Below are 22,356 nucleotides of genomic sequence, written 5' to 3'. Positions count from 1 at the left end.
AGGAAAATGATTGACTGACTAATTGAATGTGTCTGAATAGAAGCAAACCCATAGTTCAAATAAATGTGGAAAGCATTATCAGAGGAATATAAGTTCCACTAAAACCAACACTGGATTTATTTAAATGATTTTGACATTAAATGTTCAACAAACACATCTGTATGATATAGGGTTGGGCATCTAAGCTATAATGCCGATCCGATACACATCTCGATACAAAGAATACGATCCGATATATTAGCGATACTTTTGTGACATATTGCGATGCAACACGATACGATTTACACTCATATCATGATACAATGCGATAATTCAGCACTACTTAATTAGATCCAGTTTATGAGATGATGTAAGAAAGGATGCTGTGCCATTGAATGAGTTTGATTATTTATTTACCAAGCAAAACCAAGACTTTTTTTTATAAACTGGCTTTTCTCTCAGAGCCAGAGTGTCAGTTTACAGTAGAGGGCCATTTTAGAACATATAGCACATATTATTTAAGTATTTTCAAGATAAACAGAATGGATAAGTGCAATAAATATTAAAAATATATATATTTGCACTCTTTCAACATAAAGGTTTAGCATTGCACAACAAGAATTGTGATTTAACTTTTCAACTATGAAAACAAGTTTTACAAAGATATATTGTGCCACTGAATATTCAAAACTTAAGGTCATGAACTAGCAGTGTTATGCTGCTTTGAAACATCACTGTCACTGTAAACAAAAAAATTAACAGGAGGAGGTGTTTAAAACCTTCGTTCTCCGTGACACTAGGTTGAACATCTTTGCAGATCAACAATGCAATAACATCCGTTATTGGCGAAGAACGCACAAAACTGTTGCGCATGGAAAAAAAAACTTGCAATGCTTTTCTCACCACTTTTGGAGATGGTAGCTACAGTTGAAGCAGTGCGAAAGCCGGGGATGCAGGAACACTGGAAGATGCTTCCACAACAACACCGTGGCGCAGCTTCAAGTGAGATTTCAGATTAGTCGTACTGCCCGCGTATTTTACAGATGCGCGGCACATTTTGCAAATTGCATCTGTCCTGTCAAGTCGTCCATCCTTAAATCCATAATGTTGCCATACTTTAGATTTAAAACTCAGTGGGGAATAAAATGTTTGTTTTGCTTCTCGTGCTTTCTGAGGGCGCACCACTAGCTTCATCCGCACACCTGATACACTGAGTTGTAGTGTACACATCCGCAAATCCGTTGCTAATGCATACTTTATGTAGGTCGATTAAATTATGCGCCAAAAACAGGTTGACAACACTTGTTAATAAATAAAAAATACATTCTATATTAAAAATATAAGCTGTATCTTGGAAAAACCGATGCATCTCGCAAAAACCGATGCATCTCGATTTGCTTCCAAAATTTCATTCATCCTCTGCTGCTCTACCGATGCACTCGCATCGTGCAAGCGCATGACCGCGTATCGATACATATCGATTAATCTTCCCATCCCTAGTATGATAGTGATTTTCTTGTAGTCTTGATCATATAGCATATCTAAATCACAGAGATTCTTAGTTAGATCTGTAAATGTTCTCAAAAGCATTGAAACTTATGCACTGATTGCATTTTGGTTGCTTGCATTGTTTTAGATTGTTTAGGATAAGTGACATTGAATAAAACAGAATCTAATCAGCCTTATTAAATTAACCAAAATTTCCACAGGCCATTGATACGTTTATGCTTAAGATTATAATATAATATGTATACACACATTACTAATTATTAGACTGCAAAAACAGTTTCACCGTCAGTACGGAATATTTATGCTTGCATGGCATTTTCTGAATTTGACCTTTATTAATTATTGGGAAAAAAAAAAAAAACTCACTTTGCCTCTGCATTTGTTTTTATCGATGATCTTCAGTGCAAACTCCTTTCCAGTGGATCTGTGTACAGAAAGAGAACAATAGTCTTTGTTTTAGCGAGGTTAATGAAGGTCTGTTTTGAGTGCATTCAGAGCCTCGGGAACAATTTCCGAGGTTGATGTGCTTTCAGTGCACAAGAGATCCTGCTTTGAACCTTTTAGCCTAAAAATAAAAACAAGAAAATTACAGAAGCTTTCCCAGAAAATGTGCTTCCACCAATATTTTTTGCAAATCTGCAAACTCCAGTCCAAACACACTTCGATAGATACATACAATTAAAATTAAGATTACAGGACCTATATTAATCAAGACAACATTAAGCTTTTAGCTCTTTCTCTTTTCAGACAGCTTTTCACTTCCTTTCAGATTGAATTCAATGATTGGAGGAAAATGTTATGGTCATGGTGCTTTTTAAACATGCTATTTAACACCACTTCACTAAAAACACTACTAAAAAGTTAGTTATTGGATTAAAAGCACCTACGAGCCATATAATGGGTCTCTTAAAGATTGTGCCCCCATTTCTCTGTTTGGATATAAAGACTTGAGGGAATCCTTACACTTAATTCCTGTCCCATCGGAAATAAAGATAGCATGTTTGTGGTATTAGGCAATAGGCCACTAGCAGTATACGCATCTGATTATTTTACTTATTTCGAATTGACATAACATCTCTGTTTGCTCAACAATATTAAGCAGTGTAAATGTTTTCAGCATCTATAACAACAACAGAAATCACATTGAAAGTTGACATTTTTCTTTTTGTGCTTTAGCTTAGGATGCTAAGCTTAAGTCAGATACCACATGACATGTTTAAAACACTTTTATGCACTTTCATCATTGTTTTCTTTAAGCTGATGATAAATTCACTGAAATACCACAATAACAGAGTTGAGATTTAACCTACTTAGGGTAAACAAATTAATGACAGAAGAATAAAAGGCAAGCCTCAAGTCCTTCCAGAGTTTCCCACCAAAAGATGTGACATCATTTCTACCAGTGCAAACTGTTATGGCTTTTTATAACTGATGTAGCAGAGTTAATTATACAGAATAAACAGAAAATGGAGGTGTTGCGGTAGCACAGTGAGTATCACTGTCATCTCACAGCAAAAAGGTCCCTGGTTCAAGCTTGGTCAGTTGGCATTTCTGTGTGGAATTTGCATGTTATCCCTGTGTTCGCATGGGTTTCCTCTGGGTGCTCCGCTTTCTCCCACAATTCCAAAGACATGCTGTATAGGTGAATTGGGTAATCTAAATTGTCCATAATGTATGTGAGTGAATGAGAGTGTATGGTTGTTTCCCAGTGATGGGGTTGCAGCTGGAAGGGCATCTGCTGCGTAAAACATATGCTGGATAAGTTGGCAGTTCATTTTGCTGTGGTGATCTCTGATTAATAAAGGGACTAAGCCAAAGAGAAAATGAATGAATGAATGAATACAGAAAATGTATGCTTCGTGCAAAGTTTAACTAAGAGTAAACACACAGAAAAAAATAAACTTAGACTTATTTCATGATAATTAAAGCTGAAGGTAAGATTCAGGAAGCCGAGACAATCACAAAAGAGTTTAGTGAGACTCTTTAAGGTGATGGGCCCAATATCATACACCCAGAGCAATAAGGCGCAAGGCGTGTTTGGCACGATTTGTTGCTATTTCAGACCACCGCAACGATAATTTTCATGTTCTGCATCACGTTGTTTAAATAGCAAATCCATTTGCACCACTTTGTGGACTCATGGGTGTGCTGGTCTAAAAAGAAGGTGTGTTAAGGCGCATTGTTGGTGCGTTGCTAATTTGATTAATTGAAATAGACCGCGCCATTGACAAACTAAAAGCTGGTCTAAATTCCAGCGCAGAGCGCGTTAGTTATGCGCCTACAGTATGTAAAAGGAAACCTATTTTGAGTGATGAGAGTGCTCTGCATGTGGTGGCAGATTGTCTAATATTAGTAACCTAGCCTATAATAAATCATTTTTGATAAAGCAAGTTATACTGCAATCAGGTGATGTGGTGCATCAGCTCGATAACCTTAATATTATTTTGTAGTGTGTGCTGTGCTGTGGTTTTCAGTGTGCGCATGTTTAAGATCTGAGGTAATAACATCGCCATGATATAAATCTAAACATACTTTTCCTGCCAAAGCAATTTAATAGGGCACTATAAAGGCTAAAGAACTTAAATCTTATATTTGCTTAATTTTTGCAGCCTAGAGCTGTACTTCTCACCATGTATTGTATCTTTTCTAAAACATACAGTATAGTGTAAAAGCATGTTTATTAGGAAGAAAACTAAAACAAACACACAAAATTACTTTTTAATTGAACACATCACATCACATCACATCACATAAGGTACAGTACACATACAGTACCATCCCATCCTTGTGAAAAGACAAAGCTAAAAATCTATGGTAAAAGTGCAACCCAGCGGCCAAAAGCTGCTGGTGCATGTATAGTAGGTACCTCCGCGGCGGCGTTAAGAATGACGGCAGACTGACCTTTTTGAAGTAGTGACATCTGTATGTGCATCCAAACACATACACATTGCTTAATACACACAGGATGTACAGCAATTTACAAATATCTTAACATATTTAAAAAAAATTAATTATCAAAATGTAGTATTATTTACTACATACATCATTCATTCATTAACATATCCAGCATATGTTTTACGCAGCGGATGCCCTTTCAGCTGCAATCTATCACTGGAAAACACCCATACACACATTCACACATATACAGTAAAGACAATTTAGCTTACCTAATTCACTTGTACCGCATGTCTTTGGACTTGTGGTGGAAACCTGAGCACCCAGAGGAAACCCATCCGAACATGAGGAGAACATGCAAACTCCAAACAGAAACGCCAACTGACCCAGGCGAGGCTCGCACCAGCAACCTTCTTGCTGTGAGGCAATTGTGTTACCCACTTGCCACCATGACCCCCTATTATATGCACATTTACATTTTTTTTTTATTAAAAACATGCTTAGACTTGGCTACCTGAAGGGTTTTGGAGAGATATACATCCCCATATGGGGATATATACAAATGTGTTTTTGATATAGCTCAGTTTTTTGACCACAGTTTTATGTATTATTGTTCATTTATTCATTTCCTGGAAAATAAAACTAAAGTTAGAAATAGTTTTAAAATAAACCTTTGCACTTAACAAACAAAATTAAATATGTAGGCTAATGGATGTCTTCAGTGGAGTGCGTACAACATTGTGTCCTTATCCACGAAAATAAAGGAGTAAAGTAAAGAGCAAAAGTAAAGAAAAGAGAAAGTAAAGAGGCCGAATGAAGGAGGCTCGTTCTTTACTCTCGTGCTGCAAAATTTCCCACATACAAATATTATTTTTAGAGACAGCTCAGCTTTGCATTATTATTCAAACTGTTTCATTTAAGTTTTTGAAAAATTATAACATATCTATCTTAAAGATGCCAAATGTACTGGTAATGTACATTAAAAAAAAATCCTTAATAAATATTTGGCAAAATTGCCATCAAATATCTTCAAGTCTTCAATGAATGATATTCTTACCGTTCAACACATTCCTTCACCACAGCAAAGTTTCCATCACCGATAACTTTGCCAATTTTGTACTTGTCCAAAATAGTGGAAGCAGCAAGGTTCCTGTTTCCGTTAACTAAAAGAAAAAGCCAAAGCAGATTAAACATATCAGCCTGAAACACATCACATGATCATATTTATATCTTTTGACCAATATACAACAGAGGGTATTTCATTAAACCCTCAAACAAAAGTTCGGCCCCAACATTCTTATCCAGCAATTCAGATTTGGTTGCTGCACTATGCAGACAAACAGCTGAAGGTCATTGTGACTCATGCACTGCTGAGCTGGGACGTTTGCTCATACTCTGCCACCCCAGTGTGTGAATGTGTAGGAGAGAGCCTGATAAAATGTGGCACAGAGTGGTAGGTGTCAGCGCTTTCACCGCCAAAACCTGTCATGCCCCTCAAATGCCCTTTGGGGACTTTTGGGCCTGAAAAACACCACGATACGAGGCGAGGTGAGTGAAAGACTGTGATTATTAGTGAATGGACGTTTACCTTCAGGGCTCAAGCTGTTGTTATGATGCTGAGGCGTCTCAGAGGAGCCGTTCACATTGCCTGCGGAGGAGTGATGTGTCGGAATCTAAAAAGAAACACTAGATTAGTTAAAAAAATATTATAACATTTTAAAGCCATATTGGCATTTTGTTCAAAGTTGAAGTTAAAATGATTGCCCCTACTGTGAAATCTGATTTTTAAAAATTATTTCCCAAATGCTTTTTTAACGTAAATATTTGAAAACATTACAGATCTAATAACTAATTCCTAATAACTAATTTATTTTAGTACTTGCCATGATGACAGAACATAACATTGTTAGGTATGTTTGGTTATTGTTCTGTATATTGTTAGTTATAATTACATTGTTGGTGTTCTGTATATTGTTAGTTATCATTGTCAGTCAACTAACATATTTTGTTATTTTGCAAGATACTATTCTACTTAAAGTCCACATTAAAGGTTATTTTACTTTTTAAAAAGTTCATTAGGATATTAGGTGGCAATTTCGGTTAATTATGCAAGTTATGACTGCATATCTGTGGTTTGATCTGTAGCCAATTAAGAATCACACACACACACAGACACACGCACGCATGCACGCACACACACGCACACAACAGGTCAAAAGTTTGCGGTTATTTTATTTTATTTTATTTTTTCATTTTTTTTTTAAGAAAAAAAAATGTCTATTAAGGTGGCATTTATTAAATGTAATATTTTAAAAAAAGTTTGTTCAATTGTTCAATATTTATAAACATTTTAAATAACTGCTTTCTAATTGTATGTAGTTTCAAATGAAATGATTACTCCAGTCATTATTGCTTTCATTACTACTACTACTACTACTACTACTACTACTACTACTACTGATACTACTAATAATTAATATTAGAGTGAGTTCTGAAGGATCATGTGACTCTGAAGACTGGAGTAATGAAGCATTAATCTTTAAAATCACTATAATAAACTATTAAATTAATTATAAACTACTTTTGAACAGTTATTGTATAGTGCAATAACAATTTGTTTTGTTAGAACTAAAATAGGAAAAATATTTGAAAAAGGATTTCACAGAAAGGCTAATAATTGTGCTTTCAACTGTATATAGTGACATGTAGGGCTGGGTAATATAGCTAAAAAGTATGACCTTTATGAATTAAATTAATGAACAGTGATTTTTTTTTTTTCTGATAACACAAATCCTTAATTTAACTAAATATCAGATGAATTTAAGCATATATAAAACATGTTAAGACAGAAAGGTATTTCACCACCACAGGCATGAGCAGATTATTGGAAGATCAGTATTTTTCAATAAATAGTTTTTACATTTTGTTACCAGTCAGTCTAAAATAACAGACTGCTCTCTTTTTTTTATTTCATTTTTTTTTAAATAATCAAATACAGAAAAAGACACAATTTATATATTTTATACCCAATAATTAAGATATAAAGATTTTTTATTAGATTTTATATTATTATAATAATTATTATTATTTTTTTTTCAAATTCACTAATAATCAAAACGTTTTAGTCAGGACGTTTTTATACTTTTTTTTCCAGCAAGGACAATACTAGAACATCAAAAGGACAAAAACAATATATATTTCTTCATTTAAATGATAAATGCTCAGATTTGTAAATTACTTTACATTATTTTTAATAAAAGTAAATGTTTCTGTGTCTTAAACATTTATTTAATTGAAATTCCCAGTTTAATATTACCCAGCCCTAATAGAAAACAAAGCACTACAAACTATAGCAGTTATGCAATTATACAAAACCTTATCAAGAAAGCATAATGTCTTTTTAACATAAATATAATACTATGTGAAATTAACCCTTTAACTGGAATTATAACCACATTTTGTCCAACTTAATTAAAACAGAAAACTCAACAAACAACACAAACTAAAAAGAAAATGGCAACAATAATGCCAGGAACACAATTCAACCAAAGAAATTGATAGTTAAAAAAAATTGAAGAGGAAGTTAAAGGGTTAAGCATCATCTTTATTGAAATAAATGATTGATGAGGAGGCAAAGAGAGCCAAGCTGCGTATGACTGGCACACAAACTAATGGACCTGCTCTAAAAAAAAAGGTCTGGCAATCAGTATGATTAAAAAGCCTGCATGTTTTCTTAATTCAGCAGCCAAATAAGGGATTAAACCGAAGTGACACTGACACGTGAGAGAAAGCCTAAGTAAGCAAATGGAGAAAATTGGCAGCCTGGTTAAAGCTGGTTTAATAAAGGCTACAGGATTTCTCTAGGTAGGCAAGAAACAGGTGGGTATTACAAATCCAATTCTCAAACAGATAGCAGAATGAATCATAAAGCCAAAAAAGTGACTAATGCAATCATACCCAACTGAAGGCTTGAATACCCAGAAGGACCTGCAGCAGATCTGAGTGTTTTACAGAGAGCAGAGTTTCATAATACCTGTACAGAGAGACGGACAGGGACTCCCATCCGCTTGTTGCAACTAAACTAAAGGGAAGTGGGAAGATATTTATGTAACCACAACGTTGGCGCGTTTGCTCTAAAATTAGCTTGAAATCTCATGAACAATGTGCAAAGAACCAGCCTGAGAGGAAACTATTCCATCAAAAGTTACTTATCCAGCCATAAGAGCACTATAACAGTGGAATACTATGAATAATTTCTTTCATAATAGACATTCACAGGCATCTGAAAACTGAACATTTCTGATTTAGCCTGCTAATGTGACTTAATGTAGCTTTTACAAATGTTTTATTGAACTAACTTTGCTTCAGATGGTTAATTCATAAGGGAGAAATACTAAAATAAAGGACTGTGAGATCAACTGCATATGTGTGTGTACATTTTAACACATGAATAAAACATTTTATCATACTCTAAACTTAGGGGACAGTTCACCCACAAGTTTAAATTCATTTACTTTCCCTGAAGTGTTTCCAAAAATTTAGGAGTTTCTTTCTGCTGTTCAACACAAAAGAAAATATTTAAAGATTGTTGGAAACCAGTACCCACTGCAGAAAATATACATATAAACTATGGATGTCAATGGTTACAGGTTTCAGACATTCTTCAACATATATAGTATTTTGTGTCCAACAGAAATTGAAAATAATGACACAATGCTATTTTTTGGGGTGATAATGTCATATTTCTCATTTTGCTCTAATACAGCCTTCTAATGTGACTTAATGTAGCTTTTACTAACGTTTTATCGAACCAACTTTTTTGAGTTTGATTAAGTAAAACTTAATGGCTTGTATGATTTACTCTATATGGAGCATGTTTGGATGGACTGGTGCTTTAATTTTCTTTATTATTATTTTATGTTTTTTATTTATTTACTTATTCAATTTGTTTCTGCATTTTTTAGTTATCATTTGTACAAAAAGTTTTATAGATAGTGTAAATGTTTTTGTTCTGGTTTGTGTTTACAAAAACGTACATTTTTAAAACTTAAATGATAAAATATTTAAAAAAGAATAAATACATTTAGGTCCATATATATTAGGACATCGACACAATTCTAACACTTTTGGCTCTATACACTAACACAATTTAAATTGAAAGGAACAAGGTGTGCTTTAACTGCAGACTGCTAGCTTTAATTTGAGGTAATTTACATCCGAATCAATTACAACAACGTACAAATGTGCCTCCCACTTGTTAAGGGTTCATAAGTAATTGGACAGAACAATAATCATAAATCAAACTTTCACTGTTAAATACTTAGGTGCAAATCCTTTGCAGTCAATTACAGCCTGAAGTCTGGAATGTGTAGACATCACCAGACAATGGGTTTCATCCCTGGTGATGCTCTGCCAGGCCTTTCCAGAAACTGTCTTCAGTTCCTGCCGTCACTGGTGTGTTCTTAATTTTTAAGAATGTTCCAAACAGTTGTTTTGGCTTTGCCTAATGTATTTGCTATCTCTCTTATGGATTTGTTTTGTTTTTTCAGACTAACGATGGTTTGCTTGACTGATAGTAACAGCTCTTTGGATATCATCTTGAGAGGTGACAGTAACAGACACAAATGCAACTAGCACACTTGAAATGAACCTGTACCTTTTATCTGCTCATTGTAATTGGAATAATGAGGGAATAACACACACCTGGCCACGGGACAGCTTAGTAGTAAATTGTCCAATTACTTTTGGACCCTTAACAAGTAGGAGGCATACATGTAAACTGTTGTAATTCCTACATTCCTTGCTCTTATACAGCCTGCTAATGTGACACAATGTAGCTTTTACTAAAGATTTATTAAACCAACTTTGCTTCAGATGGTTAATTCATAATGGAGAAATACTGAAATAAAGCTTACCTGACAGGGCTGTGAGATCAGCTGTGAGTGTGTGTGTGTGTGTGTACATTTTAACATATGAATAAAATGATCTACAAGCATTCTCTATTTAAAGGGACAGTTCACACAAACTGAAATTTGCTCATAATTTACTTTCCCTCAAGTGTCTCCAGACTTTTAGGAGTTTCTTTCTTCTGACATTTTAAAGATTGTTGGAAACCAGAAGCTTTCATGCCTGGCAACATTTGACTTCTAAATTCTACTACTACTACTGACGTTGCAACCGCCACTGTTCAAATCCCGCATCAACCACCCATGCAGAAATTAACTGCGATATGTTACAACTGGGTTGTAACATATGAGCTACATACATTATCTAGTAACTTAACAAACATGGACAATTTTTTTTTTTTTACTTGATTGGAAAATTACAGAAGTTTCTTGAGAGAAATAACAAAATGGAAAAGATGGATGTTGAATACAGGAAACTTCTTTGAAAACTGGGAGTGTTGGAAGGTATGGTACCCAGTAAAAACATGTATACTATGGGTGCTAATGATTACAGGTTTCAGATACTCTTTAACATACTGTATACTATTTTGTGTTCAGCAAAAATAAAAAATGACAGAATTTTGATTTTTGGGGGAGCTATCGCTTTAAATATTATTTGAAAAAAATGAGAGTTTCTCCTTGTCATGCATTTTTTTTTTTTTTAACTTTACTTATTTTTTTCTAAAAAGCTTTAAAGATAGCATCGGTACAACAAGAAGCTTACAGTCTGATGGACAAGTCAGGTAAGCAGATTAACAGCAGGAGTTCTTGAAGCTCTGATCATACTTGGCTTTGACCTTTGCTTTAATTGGAGAGTACTGTAGTCAGATCTCAGCATGATCTCAATGCCTCCACTTGCAATGCTTCCAAGAATAGGACTGATAAGATTTTTCAGAAAAGATTTTCAGTTAGTCTACAAGTGTGGTTTGAAGATGTCTATGCCCTTACCAGATCTCTATGCAGTCAACTACTGAACATCTCAAATATTTTATGCACGAGGCACATGTATTGAGAGGTCAATACATCAAAATGATACTTGTGCTTATTTTGAATGCTGCAACATATAAATAAAACAGTCACAGTATTATCTCATGGGAGTTTGGGAGTTTACAGCCGCATCTGTTGTCATGCATTAAGCAGTCCTGAGATCACCAAAAGTTAATAAGGATTGGAGAGACTCGGTAGAGATTTACAAACAGCCACTAGAAGGCGCTGTTACTTATGCAGTGCTGTCAGTATTAATCGGCATAAGGATAGCATTTGAAAATGCAGAATTTTGTAGCTATTAGGTTATCGCCGATATTATTCTAACATGACAGATTAACATCAAGCATTTAAACTAGAAACGAAATTCTGGGCTGAAAACGGTAGACGCCTTGGCCAAAAACTGAAAATGATTTGTAAGAATTATATTAAGTTAAATAAGGTAATTTTGTAAGACTTGGTAGTTTTAATTCGATAACTTAAATTGCACTGATAAAAAAAATTTAAGTTCTTGATCTTATTTGAGTTGGTTTTTGGCTTGCGTAAAAAGGGTTTGAGCAAATAATGAGAGATGGAGGTACATTTATCGAATAAACGGATATAGTGAACATTACATCCACGTCATTAAACAGCTCTCTCCATTATGCTCACCTTGTTTACTGTTGGTTGCTAGATTACCAATACTACATTGAGGCTGTACTCACACTAAACACTGTTGCATTGAACTGGGCCTGGGTACGATAGTGCCCCCTCCCCAGCCTTTTTTACCTTCCGAGCTTGAGCATGCTTATATCATCGATGATGTGACTGTTAAGTTAAGATGAGAATCGCTCTTACCCAGTACCCCTGCTAAAAAACCAGACTAGGCTGGTTAGCTGGTTTTAGCTGGTTGAGCATCCTGGTTTTAGAGGGTTTTTGGCCCTTTCCAGGCTGGTTTCCTGCCATTTCCAAATATGATCATATCACCGCAATTCTATCCTCCTTACACTGGCTGCCTGTTAAGTTTCATGTTAAATTTTAAATATTACATCTCACCTATAAAGCTTTAAATAATCTAGCTCCTGTTTATCTAACCAACCATCTGTCTCGCTACAATCCAACTCACTCTTTAAGATCTCAAAACTCAGGGCTTCTGGTAGTACCTAGAATAGCAAAGTCGAGTAAAGGAGGTCAAGCCTTCTCCTTAATGGCTCCTACACTCTGGAATAGCCTTCCTGATAACGTCCGAGGCTCAGACACACTCTCTCAGTTCAAAACTAGATTAAAGACCTATCTGTTTAGTAAAGCATACATTCAATGCATCACTTAGCTGGTTTCCATACAAGTGTCTGCATCTTACTTATATACACTTTAAACAGCAGCTACGCTAACTATTCTCTTTTTTCTCCATTTCACCCTGGGGATACTCATCTCGAGGTCCTCAGATTATGTGGAATCACTGATTGGATCCAAGACCAGCGACGAGATGATCCCAAGGTTTCCATTTGCTCTTCAGTGTTTAGACTCTCAGTAATGATTTTAAACCACACTGAACTAAGCTAAACTGAACTGAACTTAAACACTGAAAACTGAACAACTCTGTTCCAATTACTATGACCATTTATATTAAGCTGCTTTGACACAATCTACATTGTAAAAGCGCTATAGAAATAAAGCTGATTTGAATTGAATTGAATTTCTAAGCTAAGACCAGGCTGGAAAATGACCAGCTAAAACCAGCTTGACCAGGCTGGTTTAAGATGGACATAGCTGGTTTTTGCTGGGCTCTTACAAGCCAATACAATGTAGATTGCTTTAGTTGCATTATTTTGTATTATTTTTGGGTCACCTATTAGGAGGTTTGCTAAAGGTGGCAGCTGACGTGCAACGAGGGGGTTGTCTTTAATAAACTATGACAGTTTGCGTTCATTGAAAAGTAAGAATGATTAATAAATCCATATAAAACTGTACCTAAAAATGCCCAAAAAATCTGAACTAACTATTGATTGTTTTCAGCTCACATTGCTGGTTTTGTGGTGAATAGTTCATCTGTGTAGGTCATTAAAATTTTTTTTTTACCTATCTAATCTATAATTGAAATCTGAAAATGCACTTCCTGTTCATTTAAATGATCAGATTATATGATTTTGAGATAATGAGCGTAGCTAACTTACTTAACCATCTTGCTCCAACTATCAGTTCTGACAACAAACAGAAATGTTGAGCAGGAGGAGTCTTTTAGGTTGAAGGCCTACTTTACTACATCCATTCAGTTCGCTGTAAATAAAACAAGCCACGCCCACTCTTTTCTCACTTAATATTCTGTTTTTCTAGGATCTGCATCACAATACGGAAAAAAAAAAATATATTGATCGAAGCATCCAGTTCATGGGGAGTTTAAAAGTGATGTTGCATCTTTAGTTTCGCGCTCAGGCACTCTTTGCACTCACACTACAAGCGCACCGCTCTAAAACCCAGCTGAACCGCACTCTGGCACACCTCATCCAACCGGGCCAGGGCCGGCCAACTGAACCACGCCTGAGTATTATTCAGAGCACTCACACTTGTCCGGGAAAAGGGGTCAAACGTGCCTCGGCACTGTTCGGATAGCCTAGTGTAAGTACACCCTTAGATGCTTAAATAACTTAATAGAAATGCACCTAATTCAAATCTGGGATTAAAATTTTTTTTGGTGAATTTTGAAGATTTGCTTCATGTTAAGATGGAAACATTCATAAGATCTAAACGCTGTGTCAGGGACTATGAGTATTAATTTTGTTTTGTCTGCTTAAGTTGTTGAATCTCAAAGTGCAGGTTGCTCTTGATTTTTGTATCAACCAAAGGTGTCATCAATATCGCAAACACATTATTTTTCAACAATGATACATAGAGAGAAATTAGATAAAATCAGGCCTACATTATCAAAAAAAAACATTAACCAATCAGGAGCTTGCTCTAGTATGGGCCTGAATATGATGTAGCAGAAGTCGTTTGTGTCCCTATGAAAAATCCTTCTGCCGTCACAAAACAACAGCTTATCAAACTGGGCTCGGCTCAGTCAAAAGCAAGACGGAGGTGCCAAACAAATACACAATGTTTTTCAGCCTTCCTAAAGCACAGCTACTATCTCATAAAAAAAATTAACCATTTAGCAACAAAACTAGAGTCACCAGGCAGACAGAAGCCCCGCTACAGTTAAAATTATTTTATGCACAAATAAAGAGAATTTGATGCTCCAAATAAACTCAAAATGTTTACACATCTATTTATGCGCAAGTAGTGCGATTTAAGGCTGGTTTATACTTCTGCGTCAAGTGATTGTCGTGACCCACAGCGCATAACTTGCATGTTGCTGTGCATTTATACTTCTGCATACTGTTTGTCTTGCTCTGCAGTAACTTCAGAAACACTAGATGGCAGTGAGGTGTTTATGTTCCTTTATGTCAAGTATCTACACTGGTGGTTTGTTTGTTCTAAACGCTACCTTAAAGTACAAGTAGCTTAAACTCGCTTATTCAGAGGTGGGAACCGGCAGACATGCAACAACTTTAATCATAAGGTAAACACAAAACAAAACTTTCCAACTAGAGCTCCTTCACGGGATTCGGCACTTGTAAACACTTGCTCCATCGGGCTTGTGCGGGTCTCATTCCCACCCACACTCGTCAGTACTACCAAGCCGACCAATTACAGAGCTTGCGCAATGCATCATTGCGACATGTAGTCGGTGCGCGTCATTTACACTCAACTGGGTCTAAACGTTTATTCTTTTCTTTTTTCTGTTCTGTAGATTTGCTTGATTGGATTTTTTAAATTTTGATGAACTATCATTAAAAAGGTGTCATTAGTACTGCGTTGTTTTGTTGAGAGGTAGTAATTTAGTCATCATCTTTAAACTCTTAATCAAGAGTAAAAGTGTCATGATTCCATCATCCATGAGTCAGCATCCAGAAACCTGATTGCATTCTGGCTCGATGAAGAAATAATCTATTTTAAAACTAGCAATGTTTCTGCAGTAAACTGATTAGCAGCACAGAGGGTGTCTGTTGCCATGCAGACGGGTTTACCTTGAAGTTGCGCATACTGCGGGGGCTGGTCGGGGACGAGCTGGAGGATTTGGCGGATTTGGGGGTAGTGATTTGGCTGTTGGGTGCACCGTTTACTGAGGAGAGTGACAAGAAGAGGAGGGAGACAGAAGAGAGAGAGAGAGAGAGAGAAACATGGTGTTACTGCTGACATTTGTTATTTTCAGCCACACTAAAACTGTTTGGGACATTGGTAATATTGCTGATATATTCCATAGGTCCAAATCAACAGTTGGTAGTAAGGTTAAACGCTATACTGAAACACATATAATATAATATAATATAATATAATATAATATAATATAATATAATATAATATAATATAATATAATATAATATAATATAATATAACATAATATAATATAATATATTTCCCAGAGATGGGTTGTGGCTGGAAGGGCATCCGCTGCGTAAAAACTTGCTGGATAAGTTGACGGTTCATTCCGCTGTGGCGACCCCGGATTAATAAAGGGACTAAGCCGACAAGAAAATGAATGAATGAATAATATTGTATAATATAATATAATATAATATAATATAATATAATATAATATAATATAATATAATATAATATAATATAATATAATATAATATAATATAATATAATATAATATAACGTAACAAAACGTAACATAACATAACATAACATAACATAACATAACATAACATAACATAACATAACATAACATAACATAACATAACATAACATAACATAACATTCTATCTGCTTTTTGAATGATTTTGAGATGTTGAGCTTCAAAGTTTTTGCATTCCATAGCAAACAGTATGTGTGTAACATTTGTTTTTTAAATAAAAAGTCTTAAAATGTAAACAACTTATAATAAAACATCCCATAATGTAAATAAGTTGTCATTTAATAAGAACATGTCAATAACTCAATTTTGACAAAAATGTCAGATAGAACCTTATAATTCTAAGATGATAAAAAGTCCAGAATTTGGCTGCTCAGTTGTCTAATTATGCCATCATAAATTGTGAAAATATCCAAATAGAAGAAGGCTTTAAGACAAACTTAATTTTTAATTATTCATATGTACAAATTCTGACTGAAGTAACGAGCTAACCAATTTGTTATTTGTCTTCAGGCAGCAGTTTTTAATTTAAGTTTGAACAGGTACCTAATTGTTTTTGTAATCATGGATGCTAATAATTTTTTATTTTAAAAATAAGCATTATTTTCACATTTCTTTGTTTAAAAGGTTTAAAATTCTAATCTCATTGCATTATTCATGAAACTGTAAAAACGTAGTTTAAATGCACATAATAAACACTTTGAGGTATAGTAAGCTCTTTGACAAAATTGTAGAAAATGTATTTGTTGCATAAAAAATGTGGTTATGATCGCCATCCGAAAAGCTAGACGAGCAAATATTATTGCTTAAAATGTAATGATAATAAAAACTACATAATTTAATAGAAAATTAAGTGAATAACTGCAAAAAAGTCAGGTTTTGAAAAAAAAGAACCCCCACGTCAATGGCAACAATTCTGCCCACTCACCTGTGTCTAATTCCTCAATATTAAATTAAACAGAATCTGAGAGTGAATGACCATTGGCCAAGATAAAAGTAAAAGAAAACTTTAACATAACATTATCAAACATAATGCATGTTCAATAAAATAAAATAAAATAAAATAAAATAAAATAAAATAAAATAAAATAAAATAAAATAAAATAAAATAAAATAAAATAAAATAAAATAAAATAAAATAAAATAAAATAAAACAAAACACTACTGAACAAAATTTTGTATAAAAAGAAGTCTATTCTTTTCAGCAAGTCAGATAAAAATGTAAAAACTGAAAACTGTGAAATATTGCAGTAAAATAAATACATTTAAATATGTTTTGTCTTTTTGAATCTTGCTAAAATTGTATTCTGTAAACCGACTTTTTAACATCACATTATCTTTCAGAAATCATTTTAATAAATAAAAATTGATGATCTATTATGATCAATTATTATTGCTACTTAGATATTAATAATGATTCTCATGCTTTTCATTTATTTTTTCATTGCTTTGTGGAAACTGATTTTACTCACTTTTTAATAGTAAAATAATAATAATCATAAAATATTTCTATATTCTTGTTTCTTGAGCATATTTAAAGGATCATGCACTGGAGTAATTATGCAGAATATTTAGCTGTATATCAGATATGTATTACATTTTCAATTTTGTCCAATAAGACAACAGTTCCTTTAAACAATTACCAAATTTACCAATAACAAACGAAGATTTCAGATTCAAAAACATCTGAAATTTTCTCCTAAAATAAGAATTCTTCGCACCCTCCATATGTTTATCTTCAGTTTTTAAACTTTAAAGGAAATTAAAAGAGCTTATTCATCACTATAAAAGTAAAATTACTGAGCCTACACACAGCAGTCAGAAATTCTTCAAATACTGTATTTTGATCAAATAACTTCAGCCATGATAGTCAATATAGGCTTCTTTTTTTCAACAAAACTTTACAAAATCATACTGAGGGCAGACTTTTGACCAGTAGAAAACACACATTACTGAGTGCATCCCAAGTGCGTCAGAATCCGCAGGGAGCATGGATTTGTAGAAAAGCTGCTCTTGGCATTTCCCGCTGAGTGTTGACTGTGGTATGAGCAGATTTCCCTCCAGGCATGCAAGAGTTCAGGGGCACAGGAATTTAGGGTGTGTGTGTGTGCTGCATTAGCCAATTTAAGCAGAAAGCAGATGAGGATGCCAGCATTTAGTGTACACATCCAATTGGTATGTCTGATAGATTAGACTATGTGCTTGCCAGGGTTCGGGGCAGTGGCCAGAGAGGCAGTTTTAAATAGCATTCTAGACTGGCTGATGGATTTGAAAGGCCATAGAGAAGAGCTATTAGCGTGATTGAATGCTACACTGAAGGGTTATGGGTCATGTATGGCTCATTCCACAGATGAGTATCCTTTAGAGCAATTCAGCATCATATGGGGAGATTCTGCTTGAAAAGCTCAAGAATTCCATAGTGTTGTCAGTGTGTAGTTTAAGCCCAAAGTATACTCTTATTTACTGTGTGTTAGCATACATACACGGTCGAAATGTACAGTGTCTGTTTTTTTCTTTTTTTTTCTCCAAAAGTTATGAACGATAAAAGCTAGTATTTGTTTTCAATTAGAGTTGTGGATATCATAAGTTTTTGCTGTCTTCAGTAGTTTGTTGTTGTTGGTTTGGATCAGTGTTGACACCTTGCAGACAAACTATCTAGCATAAAAATAACATAATACATAAATGCTAGCTGCACTTATGTTGCACAATAAGTCTAAGTTTTTTAACTGAATGTACAGACACAAAATTTGTGTCTTATGAATTGTATGCATATCAATATATAATAATAAAAATAAAGTGTACTTTGGGCTTTAGCCTTGGTTATAATAAAGGCAATAAAGCTAGCAGCATAGAAGCATCTGCTGTTTATAATGTAGTGGATGCATAAGTGATTAAAGTAAACATATCAGAATAATAACACATGGCAGCCTACTTCATAAATTGGTCTGCTGTTAATGTTGTTACATTAGTTAAATTTCACTGGCAAAATTCTGTATTTTGTATTGTGAATATTAAAGCATTGGTTTTCAGGCTGGGCAATAAATCAATATGAAATCGCAAACAAAATTGATCATATCTGTGGTTTTCATGCACATCTTGCTAGGAAAGCATGACTGTGTGTTCAATAGTTTCCTCCAAAGGCCAAAGGGCGCTCTTGTGCAGAAACTTCAAACATAAAGGAACCCAGGAGATCTTTTGTTTTTAATATACATCTAAACACAATTGTCTTGGCTAAAACAAGGCTAAATTTGGGCAGTTATTGAAAATCTAAAATACTTTTAAAAATAGGCCAAATCTAGACTAGTCTTCAAATAAACAGAAATGAATGTCTACACATATCTGTCTGTCTAATCTGTCTATTTGATGACTAGTCTAGTTTTGAGCTATTCCTATATGTCAATTAGATTTTCACTGACAGCCCAAGTTTAGCCTTGTTTGAGACAAGCTGTCTACGTTTATATGTCTATTAGACGTCTATCAAACAAAATTGTTTGCTGGGAAGATTCAACGTTTTTCATTTATTCAGCGTGACTAATAAACACATGACAATGGAATCATCTCACAGAAGGATTTATTTCAAACACTTGACTGAAATTATGAAGTGAGTTGGGAGTTAAAACATTTTACTAAATGTGACATTTTCACAAATAGCATTTACTATACACAGCTGTAGACCAACCTAAAGTGAAGCAAAAAGCTGTCATTTTGACAGAACAACTGTCTTGATTTCATTATCATCTGATTAATTTGATTTCGATACAAAATGTGATTTTGTGTAGCTTTTAATTAAACAACGACTCTGTGTAGTAAATGCTGCTCCATCTGAAAGCACATGCTAGATTTTTACTCAAACTTGCTCATAAAATGTGCATGAAAATCATCTTCGATAAATCATCCAACCCTAACTGTTAGCAGCTAAAGTCACTATTATATCATACAGTTTTTCGCTTGTAAGCATTGGGAAATCCAAAATGTGTGCACATTCCTATTGAAATCACAGCATTCTGCCAGCAAATAAATAAATGAATAAAAAATTGCAGAACAATGACAAATGTGACAGCAACTTTACGTAATGAAGAGGTTAGCCAATGAGAAAATAAGTAATTTTACCTTTAGAAGTCTTAAAGGTACGGTAGGAAAACTTTGTTTTTAATTCTAAGGGTCAAAGAGAAGGTGGCAATGATCATATATAACTAAATTGCAAGTGTTTTTGGGGCTAATATTATAAAAACACTCCAAGGGAAATTAATGTTTTTTTTTTGTTGTTTTAAAATGTCAGGACTAAATTACCAATGAAACTTACTTGGTGATTTGACTGGAGACTGACTATTTGTGGAGAAGTGTCCTGCAGTTCTCCTCGCTGGAGCGAAGAGGAAAGCAATTGAACGAAAAACAAAACATTTCAGACAGGAGTGGGAGGAAGAGAATGACAGGAAGAGACATGCAGCGAATCACAATAGATGAAAAACCACGTTTCTGAGGCTTTTATTTTCAACAAACCTGTTTGCTGCGAGTCTGAGGTAAACCAAATGTTATTACCATATGGCATTACAACCAAGTTTTAAATTATCTCTATTAATGAACAATAGCAGAGTTGAATGGTTCAGCTCATGAGTCCAGTTGTTAATTTTTCATTAAATACTTTTTTAGATGTTATGTATATACAGCTGGAAAAAAAATTTAAAATATTACATTTGTCACCATTTATCTCAGAAAACATATTTCTAAATGTGCTGTTGACTCCCAATTTTCACCAGATGACAGTAGCGACCGAATTGATCCATATGTACAAGGAAAACAAAATAATTATTTTTGAGATTAAGTTAGGTGTGATTAAATGAATACACATTAGGAAAAAAGTATTGAACACATGAAGAAAGTAAGGTGGAAAAAGGAATCGTAAGACCAGACAGCAGATAAAATTTCTCAGAAATTCAGCAGCCCAGCCCCTTGTCCATGGAAATTTATATAATCTGCTTCGGTCTCAACACCTACATTACCAGGATGATGAAGCTGAAACAAGGGTGGACATTTCAGAAAAAATAAAATAAAACCCAAACACAATCAAGGATCTCCTGACTGGTTTAAGAAAAATAAAATAAAGTTGCTAGAATGGCCCAGGCAATCACCTGACTTGAATCAAATAGAAAATAAAAACTAAAGATCAAAGCTCATATATGAGACCCACAGAACCTTATTTATAGTAAGAATATGTATATTAATTAATTAATTAATTAATTAATTTATTTATTTATCTGAGTGGAAGGATGGATGGGCAATTTACTGTTTGCATGCATTTATATAAGTAGTGCATTGTATCCTCACCAGATCCAGGGGATTTACTGCGACGGCCAGTTCCTGGACTTTTACTTCCAGAGTATCTCACAGGGGGAGCAGAGCGAGCAGAATAAGAGGACTTGATCACCTGACATTCTGGACACAGAGATATTGGATATTAGCAGAGAATGCATTTATATAATCTCATGATGAGTCATGATGCTCACAATGAATTATGCACAATTATTGACTTTACAGTTTCAAATAAACAACCTGTTTTTATTGGCTACTTGTACACGACTGTTCAAAAGTTTGGAGACTTTCCATCCCTGTTTCAACCTGGTATTAACATGCTCAGTGATCACAAGTGCTTAGCCGATATGCGTTGCTGTTATTAACATGGATTCAAATGAGTCTCTTTTGACAACTTGTGTTTGAATTTCATTGAGACCCTTCTCTAAATTACTTTCTCAGAAAAGTTGCATTGTATGAATGAATCCATGTTACACATCTTACAAGCATGCACAGAAGCAAGTGAATGAAATGTGTTCTGGTACAAGGGCATATAAGTGAATACCTTATTTTGGGTTTTCTCTCAACATACCCCATCATTTTAATATATTAGTAGGCGGTTAGGGAAGAGCTACAGTAGGTGTTTGTTTCTGACTGTATGCATTCAACCACAATTTGCACAATATTAAATCAATCTGATAAATTGAAGTCTGATGTAAAAGTGGTCAATAGCAGAAAAGATTTAGATCGCATTTACACATTAAGCATTCTCTATTGGTGATAAGTAGGCCCACACGGAATCTGCGCATGCAGAAATCTGCAGATATCCCCAGATTTTTAGCCCATCATTGAGTCTATTTATTTACTTGTGTAAATGTGTATAAATGTATATTTATTCAGTTTTTAAATTAATTTCAGTAATATTATTGACTAATATGAAACGTGCAAATGATTTATTTACAATGCAGTTTGTAAAGTAATATTTTCTGTCTTTTAGTAGATATATTACGTGAGAGACTGGATTTGTTCACTAAATAAGTGCATCTAATTGGATTTGCATTGTAAACATTAAATAAAAGTTCCCCTTCGGGGGGAACT

General features: G+C 34.3%; 1 protein-coding gene across 27 annotated transcripts in view; it reads right to left on the bottom strand.

The window, feature by feature from the left end:
- The window catches only part of dclk2a (doublecortin-like kinase 2a), a 100,919-nt gene that overhangs the window by 25,798 nt on the left and 52,765 nt on the right, over positions 1–22,356 (bottom strand). For 8 of the 27 annotated variants that reach the window (XR_015475905.1, XR_015475906.1, XR_015475898.1 and 5 more), the window contains 5 exon segments: positions 21,295–21,402; positions 15,359–15,453; positions 5,972–6,056; positions 5,441–5,546; positions 1,855–1,912 (listed from right to left, as the gene is read on the bottom strand). Coding sequence is in view for 11 of the 27 variants with exons in the window: in XM_087236312.1 (XP_087092438.1) it covers positions 1,855–1,912; positions 5,441–5,546; positions 5,972–6,056; positions 15,359–15,453; positions 21,295–21,402 (452 nt within the window). In the remaining 16 variants the exon portion in view is untranslated. 27 annotated transcript variants of the gene reach the window in all.

Source organism: Danio rerio, chromosome 1 (genome assembly GCF_052040795.2).
Source record: "Danio rerio strain M-AB ecotype USA chromosome 1, GRCz13ab, whole genome shotgun sequence".
NCBI classification, from domain to species: Eukaryota; Metazoa; Chordata; class Actinopteri; order Cypriniformes; family Danionidae; genus Danio; species Danio rerio.
This window is presented reverse-complemented; position numbering and strand designations above follow the sequence as displayed.